At 34.2% G+C, this 27,902-nt stretch overlaps 1 protein-coding gene across 3 annotated transcripts in view; it reads right to left on the bottom strand.

The window, feature by feature from the left end:
- Positions 1 to 27,902, bottom strand: part of SPOCK3 (SPARC (osteonectin), cwcv and kazal like domains proteoglycan 3) — a 335,252-nt gene that overhangs the window by 206,833 nt on the left and 100,517 nt on the right. For 2 of the 3 annotated variants that reach the window (XM_033135313.1, XM_033135311.1), the window contains exons 3-4: positions 3,353 to 3,361; positions 3,203 to 3,248 (exon numbers count right to left, since the gene is read on the bottom strand). In XM_033135313.1, coding sequence (XP_032991204.1) covers positions 3,203 to 3,248; positions 3,353 to 3,361 — 55 coding nt within the window. The remainder of the gene's footprint in view (positions 1 to 3,202; positions 3,249 to 3,352; positions 3,362 to 27,902) is intronic. The other variant, XM_033135314.1, reaches the window with a different exon arrangement.

The raw sequence follows: 27,902 nt of genomic DNA, 5'->3' as shown, positions 1-27,902 counted from the left end.
GATAGGATTACAGTCATGAAGAGGAAAGAAGTCAGTATTTTTTTTAAAGCTACAGTATATCCAAGGCATTCATTAAGTTATTTAAAATATTTATCATAGTACCACATTAGCTTCTTCTATGCATCTCTTGTTTTATTTGCTGTAGTAAACACAGAATTTTTATGTCATATTCAAGAAGATGCGTGTCCTCATTAAAACTATTTTTTCAGCAAATTGCTTCCATGTTAACTCATGATTAACCCCACTAATGAAGAGAAGTAATGGTACAGAATATTCCACATGGAGATAATCCTAGGCAATTTATTTTTGGCAACAGTATGCTTTATTTTATTTTAGATTTACCATCACCAAAATCGTTTCACTTAAATTCACTTAAAACCACTATATTTTCTCCAAACTCTTACCTTTTTGTGATAAAGTAGAAATATTCTGATTAATGAAAATTACATATATGAGATGGAATAATCTGTTATAGTTAAGCCAGAAGGAAGATATATATGAACAATCAGTTGATTTTCACTTAGAAGCAAGTTTGCAGGTGCAAATGTGGGTGTGATTGCGGGTATGCAAATATAGATACATAACATATATTATATACATATATATTACATATATATGTGTGACTGTGTGTCCTATTTATGCACATATGCACAGAGGAGTTTTGGGCTAAGAAATTATGTCATTTGTATTATGAAAGATTAATTAACATTCTCATTAGTGCCAATTAATTTCTACATATTTTATGGAGCATTATATAAAAATGGAAGTAAAATATTATAATGAATATGGTAAAAATGATATAAATATCAACGTAAAAATATGTAATTCCACGGCATGTTTTTCATCACTCTTTTCAGGAAATATGCAAACCATCCAAAAAAGAAAGTGTGAAAAATCAACTTATATTGATGCACTATGGCTGTTAATAAACCAATGAAAAGTATAATATATTAAAAACTATAAACATTCATTAAAAAATCTTCTAAGTTATTTTATATTCAACAGTTCAATCACATTTTGAGAATAGTTAACAGAAGCTTCTGTCATCAGAAGGAACAAGAAACATTAGAAATGAACATATCTCAAGTCTGTTTATCCAAATGGTGCACACTATCTTATTCAGAGCTACATGGGAAAAGAATAATTTTTCTTACTCAGTGTGATCTACAAAGGAGTTGGTTAATTTCACTCAAAACCAAAAACAAATAGAAAACAAATACATGTGTCTCAACCTAATTTTTTTAGTATATAAAACTTTCTTACATATGTTTTCCAACTATACATGTTCCATCAATCAAAACCCAGGGTCTGATAGTCTGCAAAATATTTTTCTAAAGTATAGAAACAAATCTACCAGCTCTACTTCTAATGTTTCTTCAAGTAAATATTTATTTTTAAAGCATAAACTTTAAAATTTCATTAGTATGCCATTATTTCATTTTAGAGTAATCATGTGAGAGCAACAGTACCATGTAGTAGTTAGGAAATGGGGTTCAGGGTTCAGACTGGACCCAAATCCTGACTCCCCCACTTTGCAGTGCTATTATCCTGGGCAGGAGCTTAACCTCCTTTACTGCCTCACCTTTCGCAAATACCTGCCAGGGTTGCTTGAAAGATTAAATAAACATAAATATTGAAATCTTAGAATAGTGACTGGATTGAGGGCACTCTTTATAAATATTAGCTATTTTCATGTCATGAACTTTTTCTCTGTCTGATAAATATGGTGTTTTTTTACAAGTTAGTAGGTTAAAACTTCTTTGAAAATTAAAGTAAAGCAGTCTTATAGCATACTGGCGTTTGGAAGCCTCCCTATAACAAACTTTTTTATTTTCATGTTTTATTTTTTAGGAAAAGAAAATCTAAGTTTGACACATCAACACACACACACAGTCAGAAAAATAAAAGCATCTTTATTGTAATTGGATGCACCAAGTATGGCAAATTTAAGTGTTAACATCCATTTTGTACATAACACCGATTTTTCAAGGTTTATGATTCCATCATAAAAATTCATTTCCCAAGAAAGGTTGCAAATGTATCTTAGTCTGAATATCATTATTTTTTCATTGCCTATCTTTTAGTACATTTGGCTTGACTTATTAGTAGCCAAATCAAAATCATTTTTTTTTAAATTATAAAATGCAGATTTCACAAACACACTAAAAATCAGTGAAATCACACGAAGAAATAAAATAATATGAAAGCGGGCATTGGATGTAAATGACTGTTACAGATTATAGGTTACAGGTTAAGATCAGTGTGGACGACAGCCCTATCTAGGTTTCCTTAGGTTGCTTCCCACTCAGAGAGGTTACCTGGCTGTTGCAGCATTCATTCTAAATACTAAGTCCAAAGTCTGGAGACATAGCAAAATACCCAAGGCTTCATTTAATAACATAATATGCCTTATTCTCAATAGTGATTTCTATTTTTAAGTGATAGTACTTCATAGATTAACATCTTCTGTAAGGTTATTATAGTCCTTGTATAGTAGAAATTTCTTTTGCTTCAAGTTTTAAGAGGAAGAGGCTCTGATTCTAATATTGTACACTTTAGTAAACACATCTTTTAATTATGTATGAAATTATGATTGCATTGAGTGTGATGTTTTCATTTCCACTGCAGATATGGAAGTACTTCCTTTCCCTTTCATATTTTCTCCTTTGTCTTCGCAAGTAAAGAAACCAAAACTACAAAATGTGTGTACAGAGGCGGAGGTACCCCTAATTATTGTACGACTTTTTCTTTTGGGTCTTACTAAGACTCCAGCCGAGTCTAATTACCAGTCAGCTCTGTTTTAAATGAAAGCTTTTATTTAAAAAGAGACAACGAAGCCATTTGTTTTGAAATTTTATACAAATAATTATATTTCCTAGTGAATGCATTTGAGTATGTTGGAAAACTGGATGAAGTGACTTGTATCAACTAAGAAAAAGGGCACAGTACAGTTCAGAAGCCCAAATCAGTAATCTAAAATATGTATCTAAAAATAAGACTCACCCTGACATAATCGTGACACCTAATTAACTTCTTTCTAACTATGTTATTCTGAAATGAAAGTCATTATTGCATGAACTTTGCCATTCACCTAAGCTCTCCTATTTTGTATGTTTAAATCTAAACAATTAATATCATGCTTAACATACAGTGATTGTAAACATGTAAAGATGTTTACTTTAAAATTATATGAGATTCTTACCCTGATCGAAGGTCTTTCCTGGACTCCAAGTGCGGAAATAATCATCCTAAGGGGGAAAATAATGTGAATTGAGTGTATATGAGTAATTAAAATGTAAAGATTCATACAAAATCAAAAATAAAATATGAAATACAGAAGCTGAATACAAACCTCTACTTCCTGCAATGGCAAGCAGCAAATTATAAAAAAAAAACATAAATAAAAAATAAAAAAAAGAACAAGAGAAAAACAACAGTTATCAAAAGGGAACACATTGTTTACATGTTACAAAAATGTCAATAAATGTGTTCATTTTCATTGTGAGTCAATGTTTACAATAATAATTTAACTGTTTTTAGTTGCCACTGTATTTCAATATTATGCCATAAATTTTGTTGCAATTCAATGTGCAATATAACATGCAGATAACCACCCTAAGCTAATAAGCTATAAAAGTATTGCATCAGTTTCCAAATATACAACTTCATTTTCTACTGTTACAATATTAAATGGAACAATAAATACAGCAGGGAAAGTACCAAATGACTCTGCACTAGCCATACAGTATACATATACTTTATGCAAATCAGTCACTTGTTAATTGACTATTGTTTGATGACTAAGGAGTTCATCAAAATGCAATTGGAAGCTTGAAAATAAATGCAAATCTAATTCCATCTTACTCAAAGTCTTGAATCTTTGAAATGGAAAAGAATCAGTGCAATATATTTACTATATAGTTAGTAAATATGAGAACACAAAAGCGGGGCAGTATATACTGAAAAGAATTTAAAAAGAGCAAAGCCAAATTGACTAACTCTACTTTATTGGCTTTTTACACTCGAAAGGCCTTGTAAAAGTACCTCATACACATCATCTTTTATGGTAAATAGAACAGATGAACCACTATTCACCTGTTTCATGAACACACTATTTTCACTGCAGTAAGAAAGGGTAGCACGTTGTGGGGAAGCTCCTTGTGAACCACTGCCTAGCTCAATACTCTTAGACCCACAAAGTCAGCACCCTGGAAAGCCAAGGAACACAGGAAATCGAAAAAGGCCAAGCAGAGATTCTTTGAATCTTCTTCCCAATCTCTTTGCTGACACCCTACAAATGCAGTACATACTTTCATTATGCAAATAAATACATGTCTCTAATTATTCAAAAATTTTAAATTGTCATAAAAGCTTTCCCTTATTGTGACTAATCTTTCATCATCACCTCACCAACATCAAATGAAAGAAAGAGAAGGAAAACAAGAAAAGCCACAGAAGGCACTTCTGTCTCCTATTTATTTTGAGCTAGGGTTATATTAAGAGAGGAGCATGTTAGGACAATCACCTTGACGGGTTTTGCAGAATTATCTAGGATAAGATTAGGGGAGGACAATACCACTGGGTAAAAAATTACTGACTGTTTAGTCTCTTTTTAAAACCTCTTTTTAAAAAATAATCTTTCAGCATGATAGAATTCTTGAAAAACTGAGTTTTCAAATTAAATTTCTCCATAATAGAATTCTTGAAAAACTGAGTTTTCAAATTAAATTTCTCCACTCAAAATCTGTAAATTTTAGCAGAGGATCATAACACACTCATATACTTTACTTTTTAGATTGTATTTTCTTACTGCTTGGGGATGACAACTATTTATTCATTCCAAGCATGGAGAGGGATTGGTGTTTCTCCTGAAGAATAACTAAAAACTAGACAATGAGCACATGCATGATGGATTTGGAGACAGGCAAACTCGAATTTTAAGGCTGGCTTTACCATTTATTAACTGCATAACTTTAAAAAGGTGCTTATCTAAATCTCAGAACCTGTGAATAAAGTTCAAAAATAATACCTACCTATCTGGTAAGGGTTCTGTGGGAATCAGTTATAAAAAATATAAAATACCAGCAAAATATCTGTCACAAAGGAGCCAGGTTCACCTATGTCAATATGTTTGGGCAAAATCACCATTGGACAAATTGTCATCACTGCTGACAAAGTCCTTTAGTTTTTTTATAGAAAGCCATAGACCCCTCATAACATTGGTGGAAGTGATGTCCAAACAGCACTCCCCGCCCCCACCAAATATCAAATATTTGATGCAGAGAATTTTTTTAAGATCCTACATTTATGATTATAATAGTTAATGCAACGAGTATTTCTCGAAGTGGTACAGCTACCAGTGACATCACCCAAGAAAATATGGGTAAGTTTTTATTGCAATAGTGACCCCATCCGTATAACAAATCTAGAAGGTGGAATAAGTGTGGAACTAACATTGATAGGAGTGATGCCTGATACTATGTAAGCAACACGTTTGCTAGAACACATACGCGTGGTGTTTGAAATAATCAACATCTTGACAGATTAGCAGGAATCTGTGTGTGTGTGTGTGTGTGTACACATTATGGTAAAAATCTGATCTCAACCACTTTTAATTTAGATTCCTTCAGAATAACATGATCATGTTGCGTTCGTTTGGGACCATAGTTATATAAAAATTTATAATCAGAATATAAACATGAGCCAGGTTCTTTTGGTAATATCAAGGGCATTCTCAAAGTCTACACCCCTTGTGGGGATCTGATACAGTATGAAAAAAAAATAGTTAGCCTATCGGCTATTTTTAGCTATTTTTCATTGTTTTCTCACATCACTACACCTTTTTATTTTATTTCCTTCTGAAAATGGTTTCACCTCATTAAATCTTAGGAATTATGCCAGGATGGGAAATAAAAGTATTTCCACACAAGTGTTCATTCAGGCGCAATTTCTTTTGTCTCAGAAAGCTTTATGTGGATATTGGTTGTTCTCAGGCTTTAATTTAGATCCAAAATAAGCCAACCAGGGATTTAAAAAACAACTGCAAAAAAAAAAAAATGTCCCCAGTTGCAGAAACGCAGGTTCACATGAATGAAACTAAGCCTGAGTGCTCCAACAGGCAAAGTTGAATTCTTGTCACTTATGTTCCAAAGCTTACAACAGTAAACTGCAGCAGCAACAAGAATTTAGCATTATGCCTTTGCCAGTTTCTTGTATTTAAAGAAATGATACTTGTTAATTTTTAAAAAGTAATCCGCACAAGATAATTTTATGTATGCTACTATTTAAACTTTTTCCTTATGGTTTTAATGCTCTATTTTTCCTAAATTAAATAAAATCCATACATAATGTAGTGCACAGTTTCTCAACCTTGTCATTACTGATATTTGGGCCAGGTAATTCTTTGTTATACTGGGGGAGTGGGGCTGTCCTGTTCATTGCAGGCTGTTCAGCAACATCCATACCCCCCAACCCATGAGATACCAGTAGTAACCTCCCTCAAGGTGTTACTACTACAAGGTGTTACTACTACAAACAGAAACAGCACCAAATATTGCCCACTGTCTATTCAGGGGGAAAAACTCACCTATTTGAGGACTTCTGATACAGAGTTATTGGGAAATACAAAAAGAAGAATAAATCAAAATATCCTACAATAATGGGTTGCTAACAATAACTGATTTTTCTTCACAGGTGGTTTATTATATTGCAATAACATTATACTTTTAGTTTTATATCCAGCTTTATTTGTAATATTTTATTAAGAGCATTTCACAATTGTATTAATATGGTTTGTCAAAATATTTAGTGGCTATCTAATATCATTCTGTGTAGACTTACCATCATTTAGTTATCCCTTCATGTGTCTGCTTTCATATTGTTTATATTCTACTATAAGTAACTCATACATAAATGTCTAAGTATATATATTTTAATAAATACAGAATATAAGTTTAGGAAAGTGATCACTGGGAACAAACACTGTGCCCAGGTAGAGAAACTAGTTTCCTGGGACAAAGCTGATTATAACTAGGCTTTGTCCAGACAAAGTAGATAGGGAGGACAAGTTATCCAAAGATCAACTGTTTGGCTCATGCATTCATTGTTACACCTGTACTAATACATTCTGCCGTTGCCTGAAGGAATAATATGGAACAGCAAACTAGGTCAAGGATTACTTAAGCATCCTCATAGATTTTTATGTCATTAACTGGGAATAGGAGTCTTGACACCCAAGAACTCCACAACGCCTAGAAATGAACATAAAAAGGCTAATGCTTAGGCATTATGTTAGCTATTATTAAGCCATTCAGCCTGTCCAATGGCTATGAAGAGATGTATAGGCAATAAAACCTTACCAAAAAATATATTTGAAAAGACATTGCTAACTAAGCATGTCCCTTTTAAATAACAATGAACAAAGATACTATTGACACCTACTGAACACAATTTTGTCCTATATTCCCCTAAGCACTCCGTAATTTATATTACACAACTACTATAAAGTATTTTTAAGCTGAAGAAAAAGTATTCCACAATTATCAAATGAGACGCAAAAGATTATATTTTTGGAGACACATAGCAAAAATAAAATGAGTATTAAGGTGATGATTATCAATGGTGGATATTTCTGATACAGCATACCAATATCCTAAAAATATGGCAGTCCAGTTCTAGGTGGGGTATACAATTTTATGACCAATCTACATTAAAATAGTTTAGGTGATAATATTTCCACAGTACTTCTCTTCTTTATCTGAAATCTGATATTAGAATATCTGGGATTTCGTACAAGACCTTTGTATGTAGTCATTCACTTGGAATACGCACACAAACATGCACACACACGTTATATATATTCATGTACATACACTGAAATATATTTCAATAGATGTGTGTCTTTCAGAGATATATTTAATTAGTGTCTATAACATTTAAATGACATTTAAATATTTTAGTCATATGAGACATCTCACAAGTCAGTTATATTTTAACTAATAATAGCTTTGCAAAGACAAAATCCATGTGGTATGGAGTTGATAAGACTTCTTTAAAATTTTGCAGAACTACCTTATATATGACTATGGAAACCTAGAAACCTTACTCCCACAAACAAAGTAAATAAATTAATTAATATATTTTCAGCTATGGTATTGCCAACTCTATGTACTGACACTTTATCGTTACAGTAAGTGCCTTTGCAATGAATTCTCCAATAAAGTTATGACATCAGTTTCACACTATACTTAATAAGAAGAAAGCCCCTCATAGCAGTTCTCTCTTAGTCTTCCTTATAATTGACAGAGTCCCACTTGATATTACATGTTTTAGTCTAAGGCGTTTATAACCATATTTAATTATAATAAGTACTTACAAATTGTATTTAATTACTGATATATTATTTAAACTATCAGTTTTAAAACTTTTTCTGAAAATGGATACCTCCAAAAGCAAGTGCTTTGTCAGTGATACCACTTATATAACAATTACGTTTTAAATTTTGAATAAATTATGATAAAAAATAAAAATTTGGAAAAAAAATGCCAGAAATTATAATTAAGAAGATTTAAACATAAACTGATCTTGGTATACATTTTCAAATGCTAGCTTAATAATTTTAATTAATGAGTTAGAAATAAAACAAGAAAAAAATAAAAAGGAAGATATAACAGGACATCAAGGCTAAGAGTAAAGTTTCTGAACAAAGAAACTATAGGTTAGAACCCTTTATCTACCACTTACTCTGATATTTCAACTGGCCTTAAATTGTCTTTTATGGAAACTGAAATTAGTTATAATGTCTTTAAGTTGTGAAAAGAGTAAATTAGATAACATGTGTAAAGCATTACTATAGTTTCTAGTTCACAGTAAACACTTAAAAATTGGTTCCTATTTTTATTATAACCAGGAAAACATTCTAGTGACTGTCACCCCTCACTATAATGTTATAAGTGAACATCTTTCTTAAATTGCTATATGAAAATAGAATTGTTGAATATAACAATTATATGCTAGAAGGAAGATTATTAACACATGAAATAGCCACTGGGAAAGCAACCTTTTAGTATCTTATTTTGGACTCTGACTTCTGAAGCCAAATAAATGTACATAAAGTATGACCTATTCACCTTCCAATGATATATCAGAGACTTAGGACTTTTTTTTTTTCAATTATTATTAAGTATTTGTTGTGCTTTAAATAGATGCTTAGGAAATGATATAACAGAGACTTAGGACTTTTTTTTTCAATTATTATTAAGTATTTGTTGTGCTTTAAATAGATGCTTAGGAAAAAGAAAATCGAGCAATACATGGCCTGTGATTTGAAGGAGCTCAGAATCTAATGTGAAAGCCAGAAACACTCCATAATGGATGATTTGAAGAGAAATCTATGCAGAGTATGATGGGAGCAAAGAAAGCAAGCAAATAAATCTGTAATAGTGTATGTGAGAAGTCTTCACAGGGAAGGCAACTAGTAAGAATCTTCTTATAGGATATAGAAACCCAGAAAGTTAATTTTCCAAGGTCTTTGAGATATTATCTAGTCGTCCCTAACTTTAGAAGATGAAGAATCGAAAGTTCCTGTACTACAGGAGTAGATAATCTCCCAAGATAGCCTCTATCAATTGCTTTCCTCACTATAAATTGATCCTGCTACTCATAGCAATAGATGAATTCTCATCCTCTTCCCTTTGGAAACAGTCTGGCTTTCATGATTTGCTTGACCAATAGAATATGGCGGAGTGGATACCAGGAAGTTGTAAGGCTAGTGCATAAGAAGCCTTTCATGTAGCCACTATGAGAGAACCCATGATACATGGAGAAGCCACTGGTCTATATCCTCTGCTGAGTTCCCAGATGGCATCTAAAATCATTGCCAGTCATGTAAGAGAGCCATTTTGAACTTTCAAATGACTTCAAACCCAGTACCCATTTCACTACAATCTCCTTTTAGAGACTCAAAGTAATAAATACAGAACTGATCATGGGCAGAGCACAGAACTACGAGAAATAATAATAAACAGTGGTTTTAAGCCACCAAGTTTTGGGCTGATTTGTTACAGAGAAATGAATAGCTGAAAAGTCCCCAAGTTATACAATTATTCAATTGTAAATATGAAAAATATGCACACACACACACACACACACACACATTCCATATCTTGTCTAGTCTGTCTTTCATAACAGCATGTCTTTGGATACACAGATACAGAACCCCCAAACTGCCCTTTGTTTGCAGGATTTAATCTGTGATCCATCGGGTAAATCCTTACAATGTCAGTCCTACTGGGTATGTGATGCTGAAAGATGGCTTTAGCCTTTGACCATGGCTCCTTGACCTTGAAGAGGACTCTCAAGAGCAAATCCTGAGGAGTCATCAGTATCTTCTCTCGTTATATGGATGTCAATCTGCACTCTAATCATTTTTCTCTGGGATTCTCCTCCTTATCTATTGATGATGTTTTCTCTTCCTGGACTTTTCATTCACCCCTACCTTCCACCAATTACCCTGCACCTAAACCTACTTACCTGATTTGCCAACCTTGACTGACTGTTCTCTAAGTCTTGCTTCCAAACAATCCCCACAAGCCAGTAAGAGACAAAATGTTTCTGGTCTCAAATTTCACCCAAGTAGGATAGTCACAAACACATCCAGAATCAGGGAGAGTGTTTTTGGCCCCTAATCCTCTTCAGGAAAGGAGAAATTGGGCCAAACATCCCACACTGAAAGATCATACTTATTCCCAAGAAGTAAGTCAATTAGCAAGATGTTAGTATTTGGGGAAATAAAAAGACAGGCAGACACCTGATTTTTAAGCCACAACAGTTCTATTTTTTATTTAAAGCTCCAGAATCATGGCAAAGATAAGTATAATAAGCTATTTCTCCACTTACTGACAAAAACTTTGTTATTTGTTTTATAAGTATACAGAAATGAAAAATAATGTGATGAAGACTATGTGAATCCATGTTAAAGGGTGGGAAGGTAAGTTCCCAGGATTTCTGTATTTTGTGATTATGTCTCCAAACCTTCTTATACAAAAATTAACTTATTGCTTACTCTGTTTCAATAGCTCTGTCAGCTACTTCTATCAGCTAAAAATTAGCAGTGGAAATAATGTTGAAACACGCTATATATTATGAGTCTCATATTATATATCTTATCTTATCATGGGAAGAATGGCTGGTATCATCAAGCCAGTAATTTTCACAAAAGTGGAAACTCTCCTGTATAGAAAAACTTAACATATGATTTGATCATAAGATAAAGTAAACATTATCTGGGTGTAAAGGAATTATCTATATTGAAAAAAAAAACTATCTCTTTCAAGCCCCCAAGTGGCACATTTATTCCCCAAGTAGCACTCATTTTTTCCATGTGATGTCCTAGGACCCTGAAAGAATGCATTTATAATACTTTGGTGAGACCTTTATTTTTTTAAGAGCATTTCATGTCCCTGATTCACCACAGATTAGACACATACATAAAATAAATGGTGCAAAAAGGATAGTGCCATTGGGATAATCCCTTGATTGTCTCTGAAAATCTCTGCAAACAGAGGTTCAAATGGCTCTGAAAATATATGGAATGTGTACTGGTTACTTTTACAATGATACATAAAATATGATTCATTCATAGGAGTGGGAAAGGCACAAAATACTTTGCCTTAATAAAATAAGGACATAAATATTGGGAATCTTCATTGTAATATAAGAAGGAAAAAAAATCGTGGCTTGAAGGTCCTGCTCACCTGCACTGTACCAGGAACTGTACTAAGCTCTTTACTCTCAGCATTTATAAGAGGTAAGTGCTTTAAATATCACGCCTATGTTACACACAAGGAAAATGAAACAGAGAGATATGAAGCAATCTCTTAAAAAGGAGCTAAAGTTAGAAGTACAGGTGGGATATGAACTCCATAAGTGGCTAAGAGCCTGCATGCTTAAACATTCCACTCGACCACAAATCAGTATCCATGACCCATGGGCCAGTTCCACCACCTGTTTTTCTACATTAAGTTTTGTTGGAACACAGCCACACTCATCCTTTTAGATACTGTCTATGTCTGTTTGGCATTTACTACAGCAGAATGGAGTAGTTATGACTGAGACCATAAGGCCTGCGAAGCATGAAAGCCTGCAACGCTGGTCATCCACTGCAAAAGACCACGTGCTACTATCCTATACTATACTACCCCCAAAAAGAAAGCACACAAAAAGAGGAGAAGGAGAATGAAGAGGAGGAGGAGGAGAAGAAGGGAAGAAAGGCAGGAGGAGGAGAAGAAAAAGAAGGAGGAGGAGAAGGAAAGGAGAAAGAGAAGTAGAAGAAGGAAAAAACAACATTTAATGGAATTCCTCTCTATTTCCACGTAAGAAAACATATTTTTTTAGAGGGGAAAAAAAGGTGTTGCAGATAGTTAATGATCTGAATCTGTGTGATTCATTTCTAAATCTTAAGACTTATAAATTTCCAAATACTTCATTTTCCCTTTCTGACAATAAATACATCATCTAGCTGGGATATAATCTACAGATGAGCCTATTATATTTTCAGCACCGGAAATCAAGATGAATAATCTGAAACCAAGGAAAAATATGATCCTAAAAATTTTTGTGATATATTACACCAAAAAGTGCTTCTAATCCTAGAACACTTCTCAGATTAGTAAATCGAAATTTTAGTTACTGTTTAGCTATTGGTGCAAAAAATCAATATGAATATTTCCATATTTATTTCATATATTCTTTTGATATTGATAACATCATTTTCTTAGTGTTCATAATTCACAATTTTTAAAAACTCTATGAAGCTAATTATTGAATATAGTTCAAATATAAGTATATTTATAATGTCAAATGTAAATTTAAAAAAACTGTATATTATATAAATGTTAAAAACATGTTACCAGTCTGATATAAATCTAGCATGTACAGACAATGAAAATATAGTGCCATTCAAAATATGAACTAAATACTGTGTAAAACAGAAAATTTAATCATCATAAACGAAAGCAAACTAATATTTATCTTTTTTAGAATGTGCTTCCTTAAGAGACAGGGTGTGATACTTGTTTCATTATTGAATCAAAAATGTAGTACAAGTTTTTTGTTGTTTTTTTTTTCCTCCAGCATCAAAAATAAGCCTTTTCAGATTTTATACTGATTGGATAGGTGGGAAGAATGTTTATAAGCAAATACCAATTACTTCCAACTGGGTCCTTTTTCATGATTGATATCTGTAAATACTTTTTATGAACATATCTATCTATTTGTAGATACAAATTGAAAGCTGTTTTGCTCACGTTGAACTTTCATTTTTGTTTGTAAGACAATTTTCGATTTGTTTCCATTGTTGTCATTTGATTTCATTATGTATAAATTGAAATTCCAATGCACAGTTGCTATTATCTATAGTTATAGTGTTACATTCATAGTCACTGATTTCTAAAAAAAAATCTTTAAACTAAAGTATGATTTATTCTTGCCCTCAAAGCTTTGCTTTGTGACTAGTATCTTCTCTTTAATCTTCAGCATTAGCAATAGAAGACTTTTTAAAAGAATGATCCTTCACTCAATTCAAAAACTCAGTGTAATATATATATCTTGAAGTTCATCCCAATATTTAAGTTTTGTATCTTAAATTCCTTGAAACACTGAAATAATATTACCTACAAATCACCAACACAGTAGTTTTAAAAAATAGCCCAATATACCAAAAAGCCAAAATTGAGAGTTATAATGGGTAGTAAAATATTATATGGAGGATAGTGGCTAAAAAATAGTGCCCAGGAATCTACTTGATTTTCTGTGCACTGGTAGTAGATGAGGTACCCTATACTCTTTTTTAGGACGGGTGCATTAGTTGTCCATGGTTCCATACTAAATTGGGCCAAAATTTAGTGGCTTAGAACAACACTTATCTTACAGTGTCCGAAAGTCAATTCTGGCCATGGCTAAGATGAGTGCCAGGGCCAGAGACTCCCACAGGCTGCCATCAAGGTGCCATCCAGGCTGCATTCCCTTCTGAAGGCTTGATCAAGGAAGGACCATCTCCCAATTTTCAACTTATGTTTTTGGCAAGATTTTGCTCCTTGCTGACTTTTGGACTCAGGGTTTCAGTTCCTCACTGGCTCTGTTTCAGTTTCTTGCCACCTGGGCCTCCATACAGGGCAGCTCACAGCATGGCTGTCATTATTAGTATAAGACCTCTAACAGAGAGTGAGAGAGGATGTATAATGTATACAGTGAGAGAGGATGTATAAGAATACAGTCTTTGTAAAGCTAATTTCAGAATGATATCCCATAACTACTGCATTTTTTTATTTGTTAGAAGTGAGTCACTACCTAGATCCTGCCCAAATTCAAGCACAAAAGCAGGAAATGGTGATTATCCAGGGTCCCTCCTAGAGATTTGTCACCTCCAGGGTGTGCTGGAAACTCCTTTCCTCATTTCACACCAGAATACTTCATGGTTTCTATTGTCAAGAGTTTCAAGAAAAGGAATTTCAAATTTCACCCATTTCTTTAATTTCAGGATTCAGTTAACTTCACTGTGTATGTCTATAATACGTAGCAGTGCTTCAAAACCTATTTGTAGTGAAGAATCAGTTTTATTTTTTCCAACCATTGTAGAACAAACCTTGTTTAAAGGCAATAAAATAAATTATTTAAAAATAAAATTAAAATAGGCATTAAAATTCAAACTTAAATTCATTACTATTAGAGTTAGTCAATGTAATTACAGTTTTTTCCTGTCAAATCGCTATGAAATTTTTTTCAACTCCTGCTCTCAATTGCTGTACCTATACAGATTGCAGATCAGCACCATTCTGTGGACCAGATTTGGAGCAATAATGACTGTTGTGATAAAGATGCAGTGAGAGATGTGTTCCCCAAAATTAACCTAAGTTTGCAAGGTTTTCTGATAAAATAATATGAGTCCAAAGAATAATAAAACATCCCATCTCCAAAAGAGTGAGGATATTTTAACTAACTCACAGTTGGAAAAATTACATTAAAATAATATTTACCTTATGATGTAGAAGTGAGATAAAAATCAGTAACAATATTTTGCTTCTAATTTGCATGTGAGTTAAGACACATATCAGTTCATTCTCTCTCCCATTAGTCTAAAATCATCAAAAAGTAAGCAGTTTAAAAAAAAAAAAAAGTAAGCAGCTTCAATAAATGTAGTCATGGGATGTAAATGTATTTATCCATTTTAAAATTTACATAAAAATGAATCACAATAAATATTTACAACATAAGTAATCTTACATTTACGTAGAAATGTGCATTTTACAGCTTTAATTGTAATAAACTACAGACAATAGAAATCTTTAACCTTTAAACTATACACAATAGAAACCAATATAAAAACTTTAATCTGTATGCTTGATAATAGCCTCTTTCACAATAAGACACTAATGAATAAACAAATTTTTAAAACAGTATAACCTGCTTATTTTTTTAGGTGTTCATTAATTAATTTGGCTTATGTTCCACTGTGAGACTTTATTTTTTGCCTTACGCAATATAATCACCAAAATATGTAATTATGAAGTCAGAAAAGTGTGACTTTAGATGCTAGCAACCTAAAATTAGAAACATTTTAAAATTTGTGTAGTCCATTTAATAACTTGCTTGCTATTTTTACATCCTTTTTAGAATGATACTAATAAAAATACTCTCCATATTTATATCAAGTTCATACCCAAGAGATTGAAGTTAAAATCTAACACTTATGTGTAAAAGAATTCATGTAATTGAGCTGATATTTTAAAAATTGTGTTAAAACATATCAATAAAAATCAAAAGAAAAAAGTTGTATGGTTGAAACTCACCCATTTTATTTTATATTAAGCAAGACAATAAATAACATATCTACCACATATAACATAACATGATATTCCTCCAGTATTTAATTTATGATTTGAAAAGATCAATTTTGAAAGAATAATTGTTCTTTAGAAGTACATATGCACATGTTTTTGTGCACACACACACATATACTCTCTCTCTCTCTCTCTCTCTCTCTCTCTCTCTCTCTCTCTCTCTCTCTCTCTCCAGTTCTTCAGATTTGCAAATAATCCAGCATTCCCTACTATTTTTCACTATTATCTCATCCTTATAAAAAGAAAGACAAAAAGCTATACCTCAAATAAAGAGTACAGAATTGAAATTCATAAGGAAATGAACAAGATGTTCTTATCTAATTGAATCTTGTAGCTCAATTACCAGAACATTTTTAAGAGAACAAGATTCCCTTTAGAATAATCTGGTGTAAAGCATAACATCTATATTGCATGTGTTTTAAGTTGAAAAAAGAAAGTAGTTTCACACTAGTTTATGGAACACAGAAATTATGCTTCTTTGTTCTTTGTTCTGAATATACAAAAACAAAAAAAAACACGATTTTTAAAAATGTGACTCAATGGTCATGTTCAACATATAATATTTGGTTTTAGTGGTGTCCCATGCTCATTTGTACTTTAATGATGCCGTAAGTTAAGGAATTTCTGACTATTATGGAAGAAAAGATTAATATTAGTAATCATTACAATACAGTTCATATATTTGGTTTCATTTTTTAATTGCACTTATTTATTGTAGGTGAGTCCATTTATAGGAGGAAGGAAAGGAGGGAGGGAGGAAAAGAGGGAGGGAGAGAGGTGTGTCTTTAACAAGTGTTCATTTGACACCTTTTATATGCAGGTATCATAGGCTCTGGCCACTAGAAGATGAAAATATATAAACATATCTCTGTTCTTATGTATTTTACTATCTCTAAAAAGATAATCATGATAGCAACATAGTGTAGTCACGTACAAAGTGTAAAATCCACATTAGCCTCATGTGATCAGGGACAGAGTACACAGCATAAGGGCTATAGCGTGAAAACATACAAGCACTGATGTTTCATGCAAAAGCAGTAACAAATAAAAACACATGTAGACACAAGAAAGCACAGAGAAGTCTGAAAACTACAAGTAATTCAGTATATGAGATCATAATGTAAGCGTGTATCTATGTGGGCCAGATCACTGGGTCATCACTGTGTGTGTGTGTGTGTGTGTGTGTGTGTGTGTAGGAGGAGGATCAGGTATGTTGGGAAGGAATGGGGATGGGGTGGGTGGTATAGTGGCAGGCAAGGTGGCTAGGCAGAGACAGATAGGCAAGCTCATCCTAACCAGATTTGCGGCTGCAAGATACATTCTCTCCTTTACTTCCAGATTCAAAGCTAGTCTTAATGTTTTAAGGTTGCCTTATGGCTTCTAGAAAAATCAAGATGTTGGTACTCGTATATTTGCATGATCATTTAATATCTACACAGAGTCCAGAATTACGGACTAATAACAATAATAACTGCACCCTCTAATATAGTACTTCCTGTATACCAGTTATTTTTTAAAATATCATAATCACCCTGTAATAAGTTATCATTCTTTACCTCAATGTACAGATAAGGGAAGGTTTTGTAACAAGGTCTCATGTCCAGGGACTATTAGACACAAGACCCAAATCTAATCCACCTGCTTCTGCAGTCCATTATCTTATTCATTTTTATTATGCTTCAATTTCCTAATTTTTAATTGTATTAGTTAATTTCCAAGGCAAGTGGCACTCTTATTATGCAAACAATTTTGGAAACCCAACCTAAATTATTTTTGCACATTGATTTATTTAGCAAATACTTAGATTTTACCTGTTATGTTTCAGTTCTAAACAAGAACATAAACTCAGTGAATAAAACGGTCTCCCTGCCTTCTGGGAACATAAAGTCTGACGCTGGGTTAAGTCACAATACAATTCTATATAATATTTATGGGTAATAGAGAGGTTCTACAATCATTGGGAATATTTATTTTGTTTTTCTAAATTTATTCTATTTTTATATTTACATTTTATTCTTTGCTTCTCCAAATGGCACTGGGGCAGATGGAAAAAAAAAAAAAATCAACCCTAGCATTTACAAGAGTATATGTGCAGAAATCTTAGACACAAGCTCCAAAACATTGTCAAATATAAAAATGAAACTTCTGTGAATGTCTGAAGTACATCTTACAACACAGAACTATACCTTATTGCTTTCTTCCACAAAACATGCTAGTTTTCAAAAATTTCAAAACTATTAATAACCTTTCAAAGCTTACCACAAATATTGTTCTGTCAGTATCCATTCATGGGGAACAAACTATATCCCTTGATAGAATCTAATTTATGCTCCTCACTGTGTTTTCTTTGAGCATTCTTGGATTTAATTATCTGGAATAAACTGTTCCTCCTGACAAGAAATACTGTTTCTTGGTTGTATTCCACGTCTATAGAAATTCAGAAGCAAGAGCCAATAAAAAGGGGGGTGTGGGGGGGGAAGGGCGGGGAGAATCTTTACAGACTAAACAAACCAAGAAAATAAATGTCCAAGGCACATGTGAAAAGAGCCATTTCCTTAGTTTGAATCAGTGATTAGATGCCAAGAATGCACAAGAAAAAAACAAAAAAGAAAAACCAAATGAAATAGGCAATTTCTGTGTGAATGTGTGATTAATATTGCCAGTCAATTGAATCTTGTAAGCAGTTCAGAATGTTAATTACAATCCAGGAGAAAGTAAATTCAGTATAAAATACTTTTTCGCAAAAGTAAAAGACGTTTTATGGTGTTGGCAACTGTATTTTGTTTGAGCAGTACTGAGCTACTTCACATATTAGCGTAGTTGTTTATGGTCTCAGTGGTATGATATTTAAAACATAGTCTAATGTAGGTATTAAATTGGATCAGAACGGTGGTTACCAGTTACAGGGTAGGAGGCCATATGTGCTCTAAAGATAAAAGGATTTGACAGTTGAAAAAGCAGGGAGTAGAGTTAAAAATCCCTGTAATAAAGAATGCAAGAGAACCTGTTATCTAGGGGGAGTAAGTAATCCTTCACCAGGGGTCTTTCAAAGTGCACAGATGGCAAATTCTCCTTTTACAAATGTTCTCCGCTCCATTTTCCAAACCTGGCTATTAGTCATGGTTTTCACACTTAGATATAACTATATCCCCAACAGTCCACTTCCTACTCTTTAACATATTTCTCATTCTGAAACAGGGGAAAGGGAGATTCCCCACCAATATAGTCCCGATCTGGTGATCTGTGTTCAGTTGCAATAGGAGCTGAGATAGCTTAAGGTCAGTTGACATAGGGAATGTCACCCTCAAACAAGTTTCCCATGTTCCTAGCAATTGATTCTTTAGATTAATCAACCCTCTCTTTTTATATGGCAAATGCCTCCTGAGCACATGCAATCAGTCTTTCCTAAGAAGCAATTAAAGTACTGTTGAGTAGTACAGATTGTCAGTAATGAGAATGAGCCTTTTATCCCTGCTCCAAAAGGAAATATAAAGGACAAAGGGGAATTTCCCGTCAGTTTAGGAAAACACAGCCCTAGAGAGACGCCAAGGTGGAATGTTTGGAAATCCACAGGGTAATTTGAGGGGATTGGTTTAAGAGTGAGACTTGTAAAAGTAAGTCAAATGACATAAACCTATCATTTGCCATGCAATTTTGCCTCAGGATTTGGGAGTAAGACCATACCATCTACCTCACCTCTCTGACACTAAGAAACAAACTGTAATTACCTTATGTCAGGGAGGACACATGGAAACCCACATGGAAAGTCAAAACAAGACACTCTGATTGTCGGACACTATGCCAACTTCTTGTATTGATGATGATGCTCAATATTCCAGGGCAATACATCTTCAAAGCTCACCCCATAAATCCGTTTCTGCTACAATGCTGGCTTCTGAGGTAACATGGTGTAGCAGAAAGTTTAGGAATAATGCAAACATGGGTAAAAGTTCAAGCTCTACGATAAGCTATGAAGGACAGTTAACAGAGCTATACAATTACTTCAACAGAGCTTCAATTTCTTCAACTGCAAAACTCTGGCTATCACCTTTACAAAGCTTTATGGGCCTTTAATAATAGAACATGAAAATATACCAAGCACAATTTCTGGCATTTACTGAGCTCTCAAATAAAGAAATCTTTGCTACCTTGTTTTTCACTCCCAAATAGTATTAAATTAAAAACTGTCAGCTCTCTCCTGTTAATATTTTCATAGCTTCAATTCTTCATCCATTCATTCCCTCACTCATCCATATAATTACAGTTTGGTATGTTAATGCAGATGATGGTAATGTATACTTAATTGTTGCCACGCAGCAGCCTACCCGTCTGTCTCCTCATACCAGCCCCTAAAGAAAGGAGAGTCTGTGAGACGGATCCTTTCATGGACTTCGCTTCACCTTTGTGCTTACACCTTATGTCTCCCTGTTTGGCCCCAAAGATGGCTGGTTAGTCAATGACGGGTAAGATTCCTCAAGGAAGGGGCAACCTAAGCCAGGCACAGTCACGTGGGGGCCATCTGGGAAACTCAGGGGATTGACAGAGATGGGCACAGACCTCCATTTTCCCCAGGCTAAGGAGAACTTCTGCCTCTGTGGCTACATTCCTTCCCACATCCTGCTTGGGAAGAGATTCAATGATGTGATAACATCAGCTCTCCATCTCTTCATATGCATAAAGGTTTTGTCCCTTGGGGAGGTACATACATCCTGAGACTTACGGTTCTGCCTTCTGCTGGCAAGGATGATTGGTTTGAATCAGTTTCCCATTATAATGTATGAAACTCACAGATCTTGAGATTAACAAGCTTTACTTCTTCATTTGTTAATCAATAAAAGCTATGTGTTGGCCTGATTCAGGGCTCAGTCCTTTGAGGCTGGAGTCCCTTGGCCCCACTTGCACTCTATTCTTGGCTACTATCTTTCTTAACCCTGCGCTGCCCTTCTCGCTTCCCACAGCTCTTGTTGCACTGGATGCGACACTTAATATGGAAAGAAACAACATTAATATATGCTTTAGGCCCCTTAAACAAAGTTTTTTAAAAGGTTGGAAATGTTATTGCATAAGAAGTCCATGTTCTGTCATTTAAATCTCCCTCTGAAAAATTTAAATGGGAACTATGTAGAATACTAAACACTTGGAACACCTTGGAAAGAAAGAGGCTATAACAGAGCCAAGATTAGGAGAAAGCCAACGAACGGGATGAGTCAGCAAAATCTACAACTAATATAAAGTTATAAAGAAAAAACGATATACCAGATGTGACAATTAAGTTCGCGAACTTGTTGCAATGATATTGCTAACCTTTTCTGATATCAGAGGGATTATTCATTATGAATTTGTACCAACAAGGCAAACAGTTAACTAACTTTACTGTTTGGAAGTGCTGAAAAGGCTGCATGAAGAAGTTAGATGATCTGAACTTTTAGGCAATTCATGGCTCTTGCATCATGACAATGCACCAGCTCACATAGCACTGTCATTGTGGGAATTTTTAGCCAGTAAACAAATGACTGTATTGGAACACCCTCCCTCCTCACCTGATCTGGCCCCCAATGACTTCTTTCATTACCCGAAGATAAAGGAAACATTGAAAGGAAGACATTTTGATGACATTCAGGACATCAAGGGTAATATGATGATGGCTCTGATGGCCGTTCCAGAAAAAGAGTTCCAAAATTGCTTTGAAGGGTGGGCTAAGCACTGGTGTTGGTACAGATTATCAAGGGGAGTATTTCTAAGGTGACCACAGTGATACTCAGCAATGAGGTATGTAGCACTTTCGTATACAGAATGGATAAAGCAGTGGGATGAGAGAAAGAGCAGAACTGTCTGATTAAAAGAGGAAAACAAAGAAACTGAGCAGCATATGTCTCAAATCCTGAATGACATTCCTGGTACAACCTCCCTAATGACAAAACATAGTATAATCCTTGTTCGTCCCATGAACTCCGCATGTGCCTCATCAATATGCATATCCTCACGTTTAATATCTGCGATCTAAAATATCAGAGGAAAGTTCTAACAAACACAAATCTAATACATACATTATCTGAGTAGTAATGCATTTTGAAATACTTTGGTATGAACAGTTTGAAGCACAGGTGCATAATTGAACTTTCCTGTAAAGCCTGGGGGTGATTAGGTAGCATTTGAATTACCCTAAACAGGAATCAACACTGTAGAGACAGCTATGAAGTCATGGCAGAGTTTGTGCTGAAAATCTACACAAGATAGTTCATGAATTAGCATAAGATATTCATATGATTAGATACAAAGAACATGAGCCCCAAAGCCCTTGTGAAATCTCGTTTTGTGTCACTCCTTTCACAGAGAACACTGCCCCATATGACAAGAAGAATGGTTAATCTTGCCTTTTCATCAGAATTCTGGAAAACTACAGCCCACAGGCCAAAAAAGGCCCACTGCCTGATTTGTAAATCAAGTTGTATTGTAACACAGCACATTTGTGTGTGTGTGTTTTTGTTTATTGTTTTTTGTTTGTTTGTTTGTTTTTTATCTTATGGCTGCTTTGGGGACTATGACGGCAGAGTTTAGTAGCTGTGAAAGAAATCAGAAAACCTAATATTTTTACTATCTGTCCCTTTACAGAAAAGGGTTTTCTTAGCTGTGTTCTCCTAGGTAGGAACCACTCCTGCTGGGAGCTTGGTCACTTTCTGAGGACTGAGAATGCGAAGGTTTTCAAGCACAGATCAGGTGGCATGACTGCTTTGGTGCCTGTTCACTAAAATGAATTTGGTAAATTTGGCAGAATTCGGTCTAAGATTTCTTTTGTTCTCTCCTCTTGGTGAAATTGGGGGAGCATGGACAACAGACTCCACTGCCCCGTAATGAGTTTTTAACAGTTAGTAACACCAATCCCCAAAAAGTACCAGCCTAGAGGGTTTCTTTTCCAAAAAAGGAGAAAAGAAGATGGAGGAGGAGGAGGGGAGGAGGCGAGGAGGGAAGGAGGGAACAAGAGGAAGGAAAGCCAGAACTTATCTGACTCCTCAGCTTGGTTTCCACATTATTGCAGACTTCCCTGACCTACACTGAAGCCATATTTTTCTGTTGGATATTAACAATCTCATAGAACATCCACTTCAGTCACTGTACCAACTACAAACATCCTCCACTACTGCTAAATAAATGACTGCTACTTCTTTACTAATTACAACTCCCCCCTTGCCCTAGACTGCTCTCCATATAAATAGGATATATTGAGATGGACAACAATAGAATTTCCCCCACTTCTTCATAACACCGATCCAAAACAAGCCTATACTTCCTTCGACCCTCCCTAAAATTACCCAACCAAAGCCCAAAACCTGTATCAGTGTGTTTATCACACCCTCATACTGAGACATCACACAGTTCCCCATGGTGTGTGCTCTACCTTGGTTGATAAACCCAACTTATTCAACTATCAGTGTTCCTGGTGGTATTTGGCAATTCCTTTCCCAGTATACCATGTACAACATAGCCAAATATACAACCTGGTCTCTGTATAAAGAAAATGTTAAACTTTGGGAAGTACTGTATTACCATTTAGTTTAGGTAACAAAACAGCCCTTCATCTCAGGTTCATTGTATACTTACAATCAAGGCAGACCTACCTTAGGACTTCCAGTAGTGCAACTGTCTACTTAAAATGCCCTCGTCAAACTGGGTTATATAACTCAGCAGAGTATCAATGAATCTGTATGAATGATGTGAAAAGCCATTAATAAAATTTTTATTAATTTCTGAAGTCTAGTGATAACAGAAGAGGGTAATAAAGAGTTACAGAAATTCTTGGTTTTCTTTGTTCATATATCCTGTATATCAATTATTCTGAGATGCTAGAACTTATTATTATTATTTTTTTAGCTGCAGGTCATTTTAAACCTAATTGCTACATTATATTTTTCAGTTAAAATCACTAACTATTAAATAATGACACATCACCTGAATAGACTAACTGGCACTTTTCTACTGCTATGCAAAGTTGGTAACTTGGGTGACTATTTAACAGAGTCAGGTGTTTTTCAAGGTCACTCCAAGTATGTGAAACGAAACTCTTGCTTATGATATGTGGAATTTATGAAGATTATCATAGTGTAATCTTTGGGATCAGATTTCATGGTTTATGGGAATATATGTGTTGCTAATCACTTGGATAAAAACTCTTCATATTAGGTTTCTCAATGTCCGGGTATATATAAAAAGTTGTTAAAAGATACAGGTTTAAGAATTGTCTGAATACGCTGGAAATTACGATCTCTATCAGCCTCAAAATGGGAAAGACAACAACCTTGTTTCTGCCATAAGAAATTATTGTGTATTTTCCTTCCCTTATCACTTTTCCTTTAATTTTCAGTTTCCCTGGAATGCTTTCTTCTTTATAGTTTTTCTCTCTTTTATATTTTTCCCTGAGAATAAGTCCACTGTTTAGATACTCAATGTCACTGCACATCCCTGAGGCAAGTGCACCGATGTCAAATCTGGACAGAACTTGCATAGTCCAGAAATATTATCTTGACAGTTGCTTTAACAATCACCCTTACCTATGTGGACTGTGTAGCCAAAAATGTCATCATGATTACTTTGGTCTTTAAAATTGTCCTAAATTCCCTTTCACAGGAAGAAATAAGTCTTGAGGTGATTCATAATAAAGGCACATAGGCATTGCTTTGAAATATCTACCCTCCAAATACTTCTCTCTACATCTTGGTGTCCTTAGTGAAAATTAGAATAAAACTATAAATGTATTATACTCATTAATAAATTACAATTTTTAAAAGTTCCATACTAAAATGTTAAAGTAGGTGAGAGTGTGAGTTTTAACTATATCAGAGATGAGGGTAATTATAAATAGAAGCCTACTGCATAACAAATATCTCGTAGGTACCAAAGGCCTTGGAAAAATTAGTTTGGCTGTGAGGGCCTTATTAGTTGAATAATCAATTTTTGTTTCCCTCTCTCTGCTTTTTTCCAGGGGTATCCAGGGTGATGAGCTCACCTGACCACAAGCTGATGTGAGACACCTATGAGATATGGTTAACAATGGCCTCACTCAATAAAAACTTCAATGCCATCTAATGCAAGCAAGCAAAATGTCAGAATCAAAGGAAGTTGTAGGTACAGTCCTTCTTCTCTGATCTGATAGAATCTACAAAAGAAGTCCTCTCAAAAATGATTATAGGAATTTGGGATGCTTATCATGGAATGGAAAAGACTTCAAAGAGCAAGAAAAAAACGAGAAGGAGAGGGAAAAAAGCCCCAAAGGACATTTTCATTTATTATTAAATTGCTTATCAAATTGGACCAAACTCTGGCAAGCCCCCAGAAGAAAGGTCATGTGGCTGTTAAAAGACAAGAGTTAACTTTAGCCCTGGATTTCTGTATCCAGTTTCAGTGTCATGATCATTTCCAAGGGGTCATGGTATGGTGTTCTTAGAACCTAAAAATTGTAAATTAAAATGTCTGCTTCCTATGAACTTAAGAGTAATTTGACAGGTCAACTATTCAATCCCTACGTGTGTAAATTTTCTCATTTGCCAAAAGGTATAACAGCCAACTTGGAAGATTGGGGTGAAGATTAAATGGGTTAAATTATGTAAAATTCCAATTGTTATGCCTGACACAGGATAAAGCTTCCATTAGTAATCACTGACAGTCATGATGATGGTTATCGTCATGACGATGACATTAGCCATCACTTCAGTATAGAAGGTATAACTAGAACCTCTCCGAAATTACTAAAGCAAACTTTTGTTTAATATACAGAAGAGTTTTCTAAACTGTCACAGATAATCACATTATCTAGGTTGCAATCTTGAAACTGTGGATTTTATTCTATATTCAACGGGAGAATCTTTTTCTCTGAAAGGACGAGAAAAATATGGTGAAATTTATGTTTCACAAAGAGAGATCTAGTGATATGGTAGTGGATGGGTCATAAGCAAAAAAGTGAGAATTGATTCTATACGCAATTCTGGGACATAGCACGGATTGTCATTTTGTGCTACACTGGGCTCCTGCAATGCCCTTCCTTACCATCTGTACTTGGGGCGATACTCTCCATTTTTTAAAGAACTCATACAAATATCAACTCCTTTGGCATCGTTGTAAGTCCATACTACCTCAAAGTATTAATAAAACTAATACATTTTTTTCATTACACTCCCAGAACACAAACCGTATTTCATTATGATGCAGATATTCATGTCAAGCATATTATAACATGTTAGACATTGCAGGTGTTTAAAATAAACATCCCACGTTGGGATAAACAAACTACCTAGATTCCAATCATGGCGCAGAAAGAAAGGACAAAATAGGATGTTTGGTCTACCTGGATATTAGGATGGATTTAAATTCTCATTGGAGACTTTATTTTTACATTTCTTCGCTAATGTATTTAAGTGATTATTTTCTTTATCTTATTTTATACATTCTTCCACAAACATAACAAAATGGTACAATTAGTCTGAGCTCATTGATTTTAATATTTTCTCAATGACTATGGGAAATAAGATCCTTTACCATAATAGTGCATTAGAGGAAATTAATTTCAGTTCTTTTTTTGTTATTGCAAAATGAGTCACATATTGATTCCATCATAGTTTCATATAGGAAAATTCATTATTTTTTTTATATACTAAAGTGAGGATTAAGTACTTTACAATCACAAAAGATCAAAAGATCAGACATACAAAGGTTAAAACAAAAAGGATGTCAGCAGTGGAGGTTAAAAATGATTTTATTTCTCTCATCCTTTTATGTATGAAATAAACAAAAAGAGCTAGCTTTTGAATCAGATCAGTCTGACTCTAGTTCTGGGTTCTGCAAACTGTTACAGGCTCTGTAACTTAGAAAGTTACCTTAAAATTTCTGATTTGTTATGCTTACAAGTGTTAAATGGGAATAACAATTTTTATTTTACAGGATTTTTATGAGAACCAAATGTCTTATTCTGCCACACACTGAGGAAATGTAATTAACACTGTCACTATTTTACTCTCCTAAATAAAAAGCTTGGGGCGGCCAGATGGCTCAGTTGGTTAGAGTACGAACTCTCAACAACAAAGTTGCTGGTTCGACTCCCACATGGGATGGTGGCCTGCGGCCCTGCAACTAAGATTGAAAACGGCGACTGGACTTGGAGCTGAGCTGCGCCCTCCACAACTAGATTGAAAGACAATGACCTGGAGCTGATGGGCCCTGGAGAAACACACTGTTTCCCAATATTACCCAATAAAATTTAAAAAAATAAATAAATAAAAAATAAAAAGCTCCTTAAGATCAACAACAAGGTCTTATTCTTTTTGTATCTTCTACATTCCCTAGCACAATGTCACACACAATACAGTTGCTACAGAAATGATTGATCGTAGAATCAATGAATGAGATAAGAAATCTGGACTATTTTAGGTATGACATTTTTTCCTTTTTTTTTTACCAATCAAATGATGAATGTAGTTATTGTGGGTACTTAGTAATAAAGATTCATTGTTAAGATAGCCTACCCGATTGCAATGATGAGGCAGAAAGAACAGAATATATTTGACCTACTTGTATATATAGGTATATAAATACAAAATATTTCTTTAAACAAAATGGTCTAGATAATTTGCACTTTGTTTTATTTATAACTTACGTAACAATCTGTGCCAGGTGTTGTTTGAAATAACTTAAAATTTTTAACTCATTTAAAAATCATAACAAATCTATGGGGTATAGGGGTTAACTATAATTTCCTTTTTTTATGGATGATAAAATTACAACACGGAGATTAAACAAGTAACGTGTCCCAGATCACAGAGTGTGTAAATACCAGAACCAAAATTCTGGATCCTCAGGTAGAGGATCTTCAGTTTCTGCTTTCCTAACCATTATATTGCGATGTAATATTTCAAAAAATGTGTAATCATTACCCTCTTAAATACAGAGCATAATTCTTTTGACATTTGTAATAAATACATTCAGGCTATAGTAAGAACCATGGATAGGAAATTTACTTTT

This window comes from Rhinolophus ferrumequinum, chromosome 18 (assembly GCF_004115265.2).
Source record: "Rhinolophus ferrumequinum isolate MPI-CBG mRhiFer1 chromosome 18, mRhiFer1_v1.p, whole genome shotgun sequence".
Taxonomy (NCBI): domain Eukaryota; kingdom Metazoa; phylum Chordata; class Mammalia; order Chiroptera; family Rhinolophidae; genus Rhinolophus; species Rhinolophus ferrumequinum.
The sequence above is the reverse complement of the archived record's forward strand: the minus strand, read 5'-3'. Positions and strand labels throughout refer to the sequence as shown.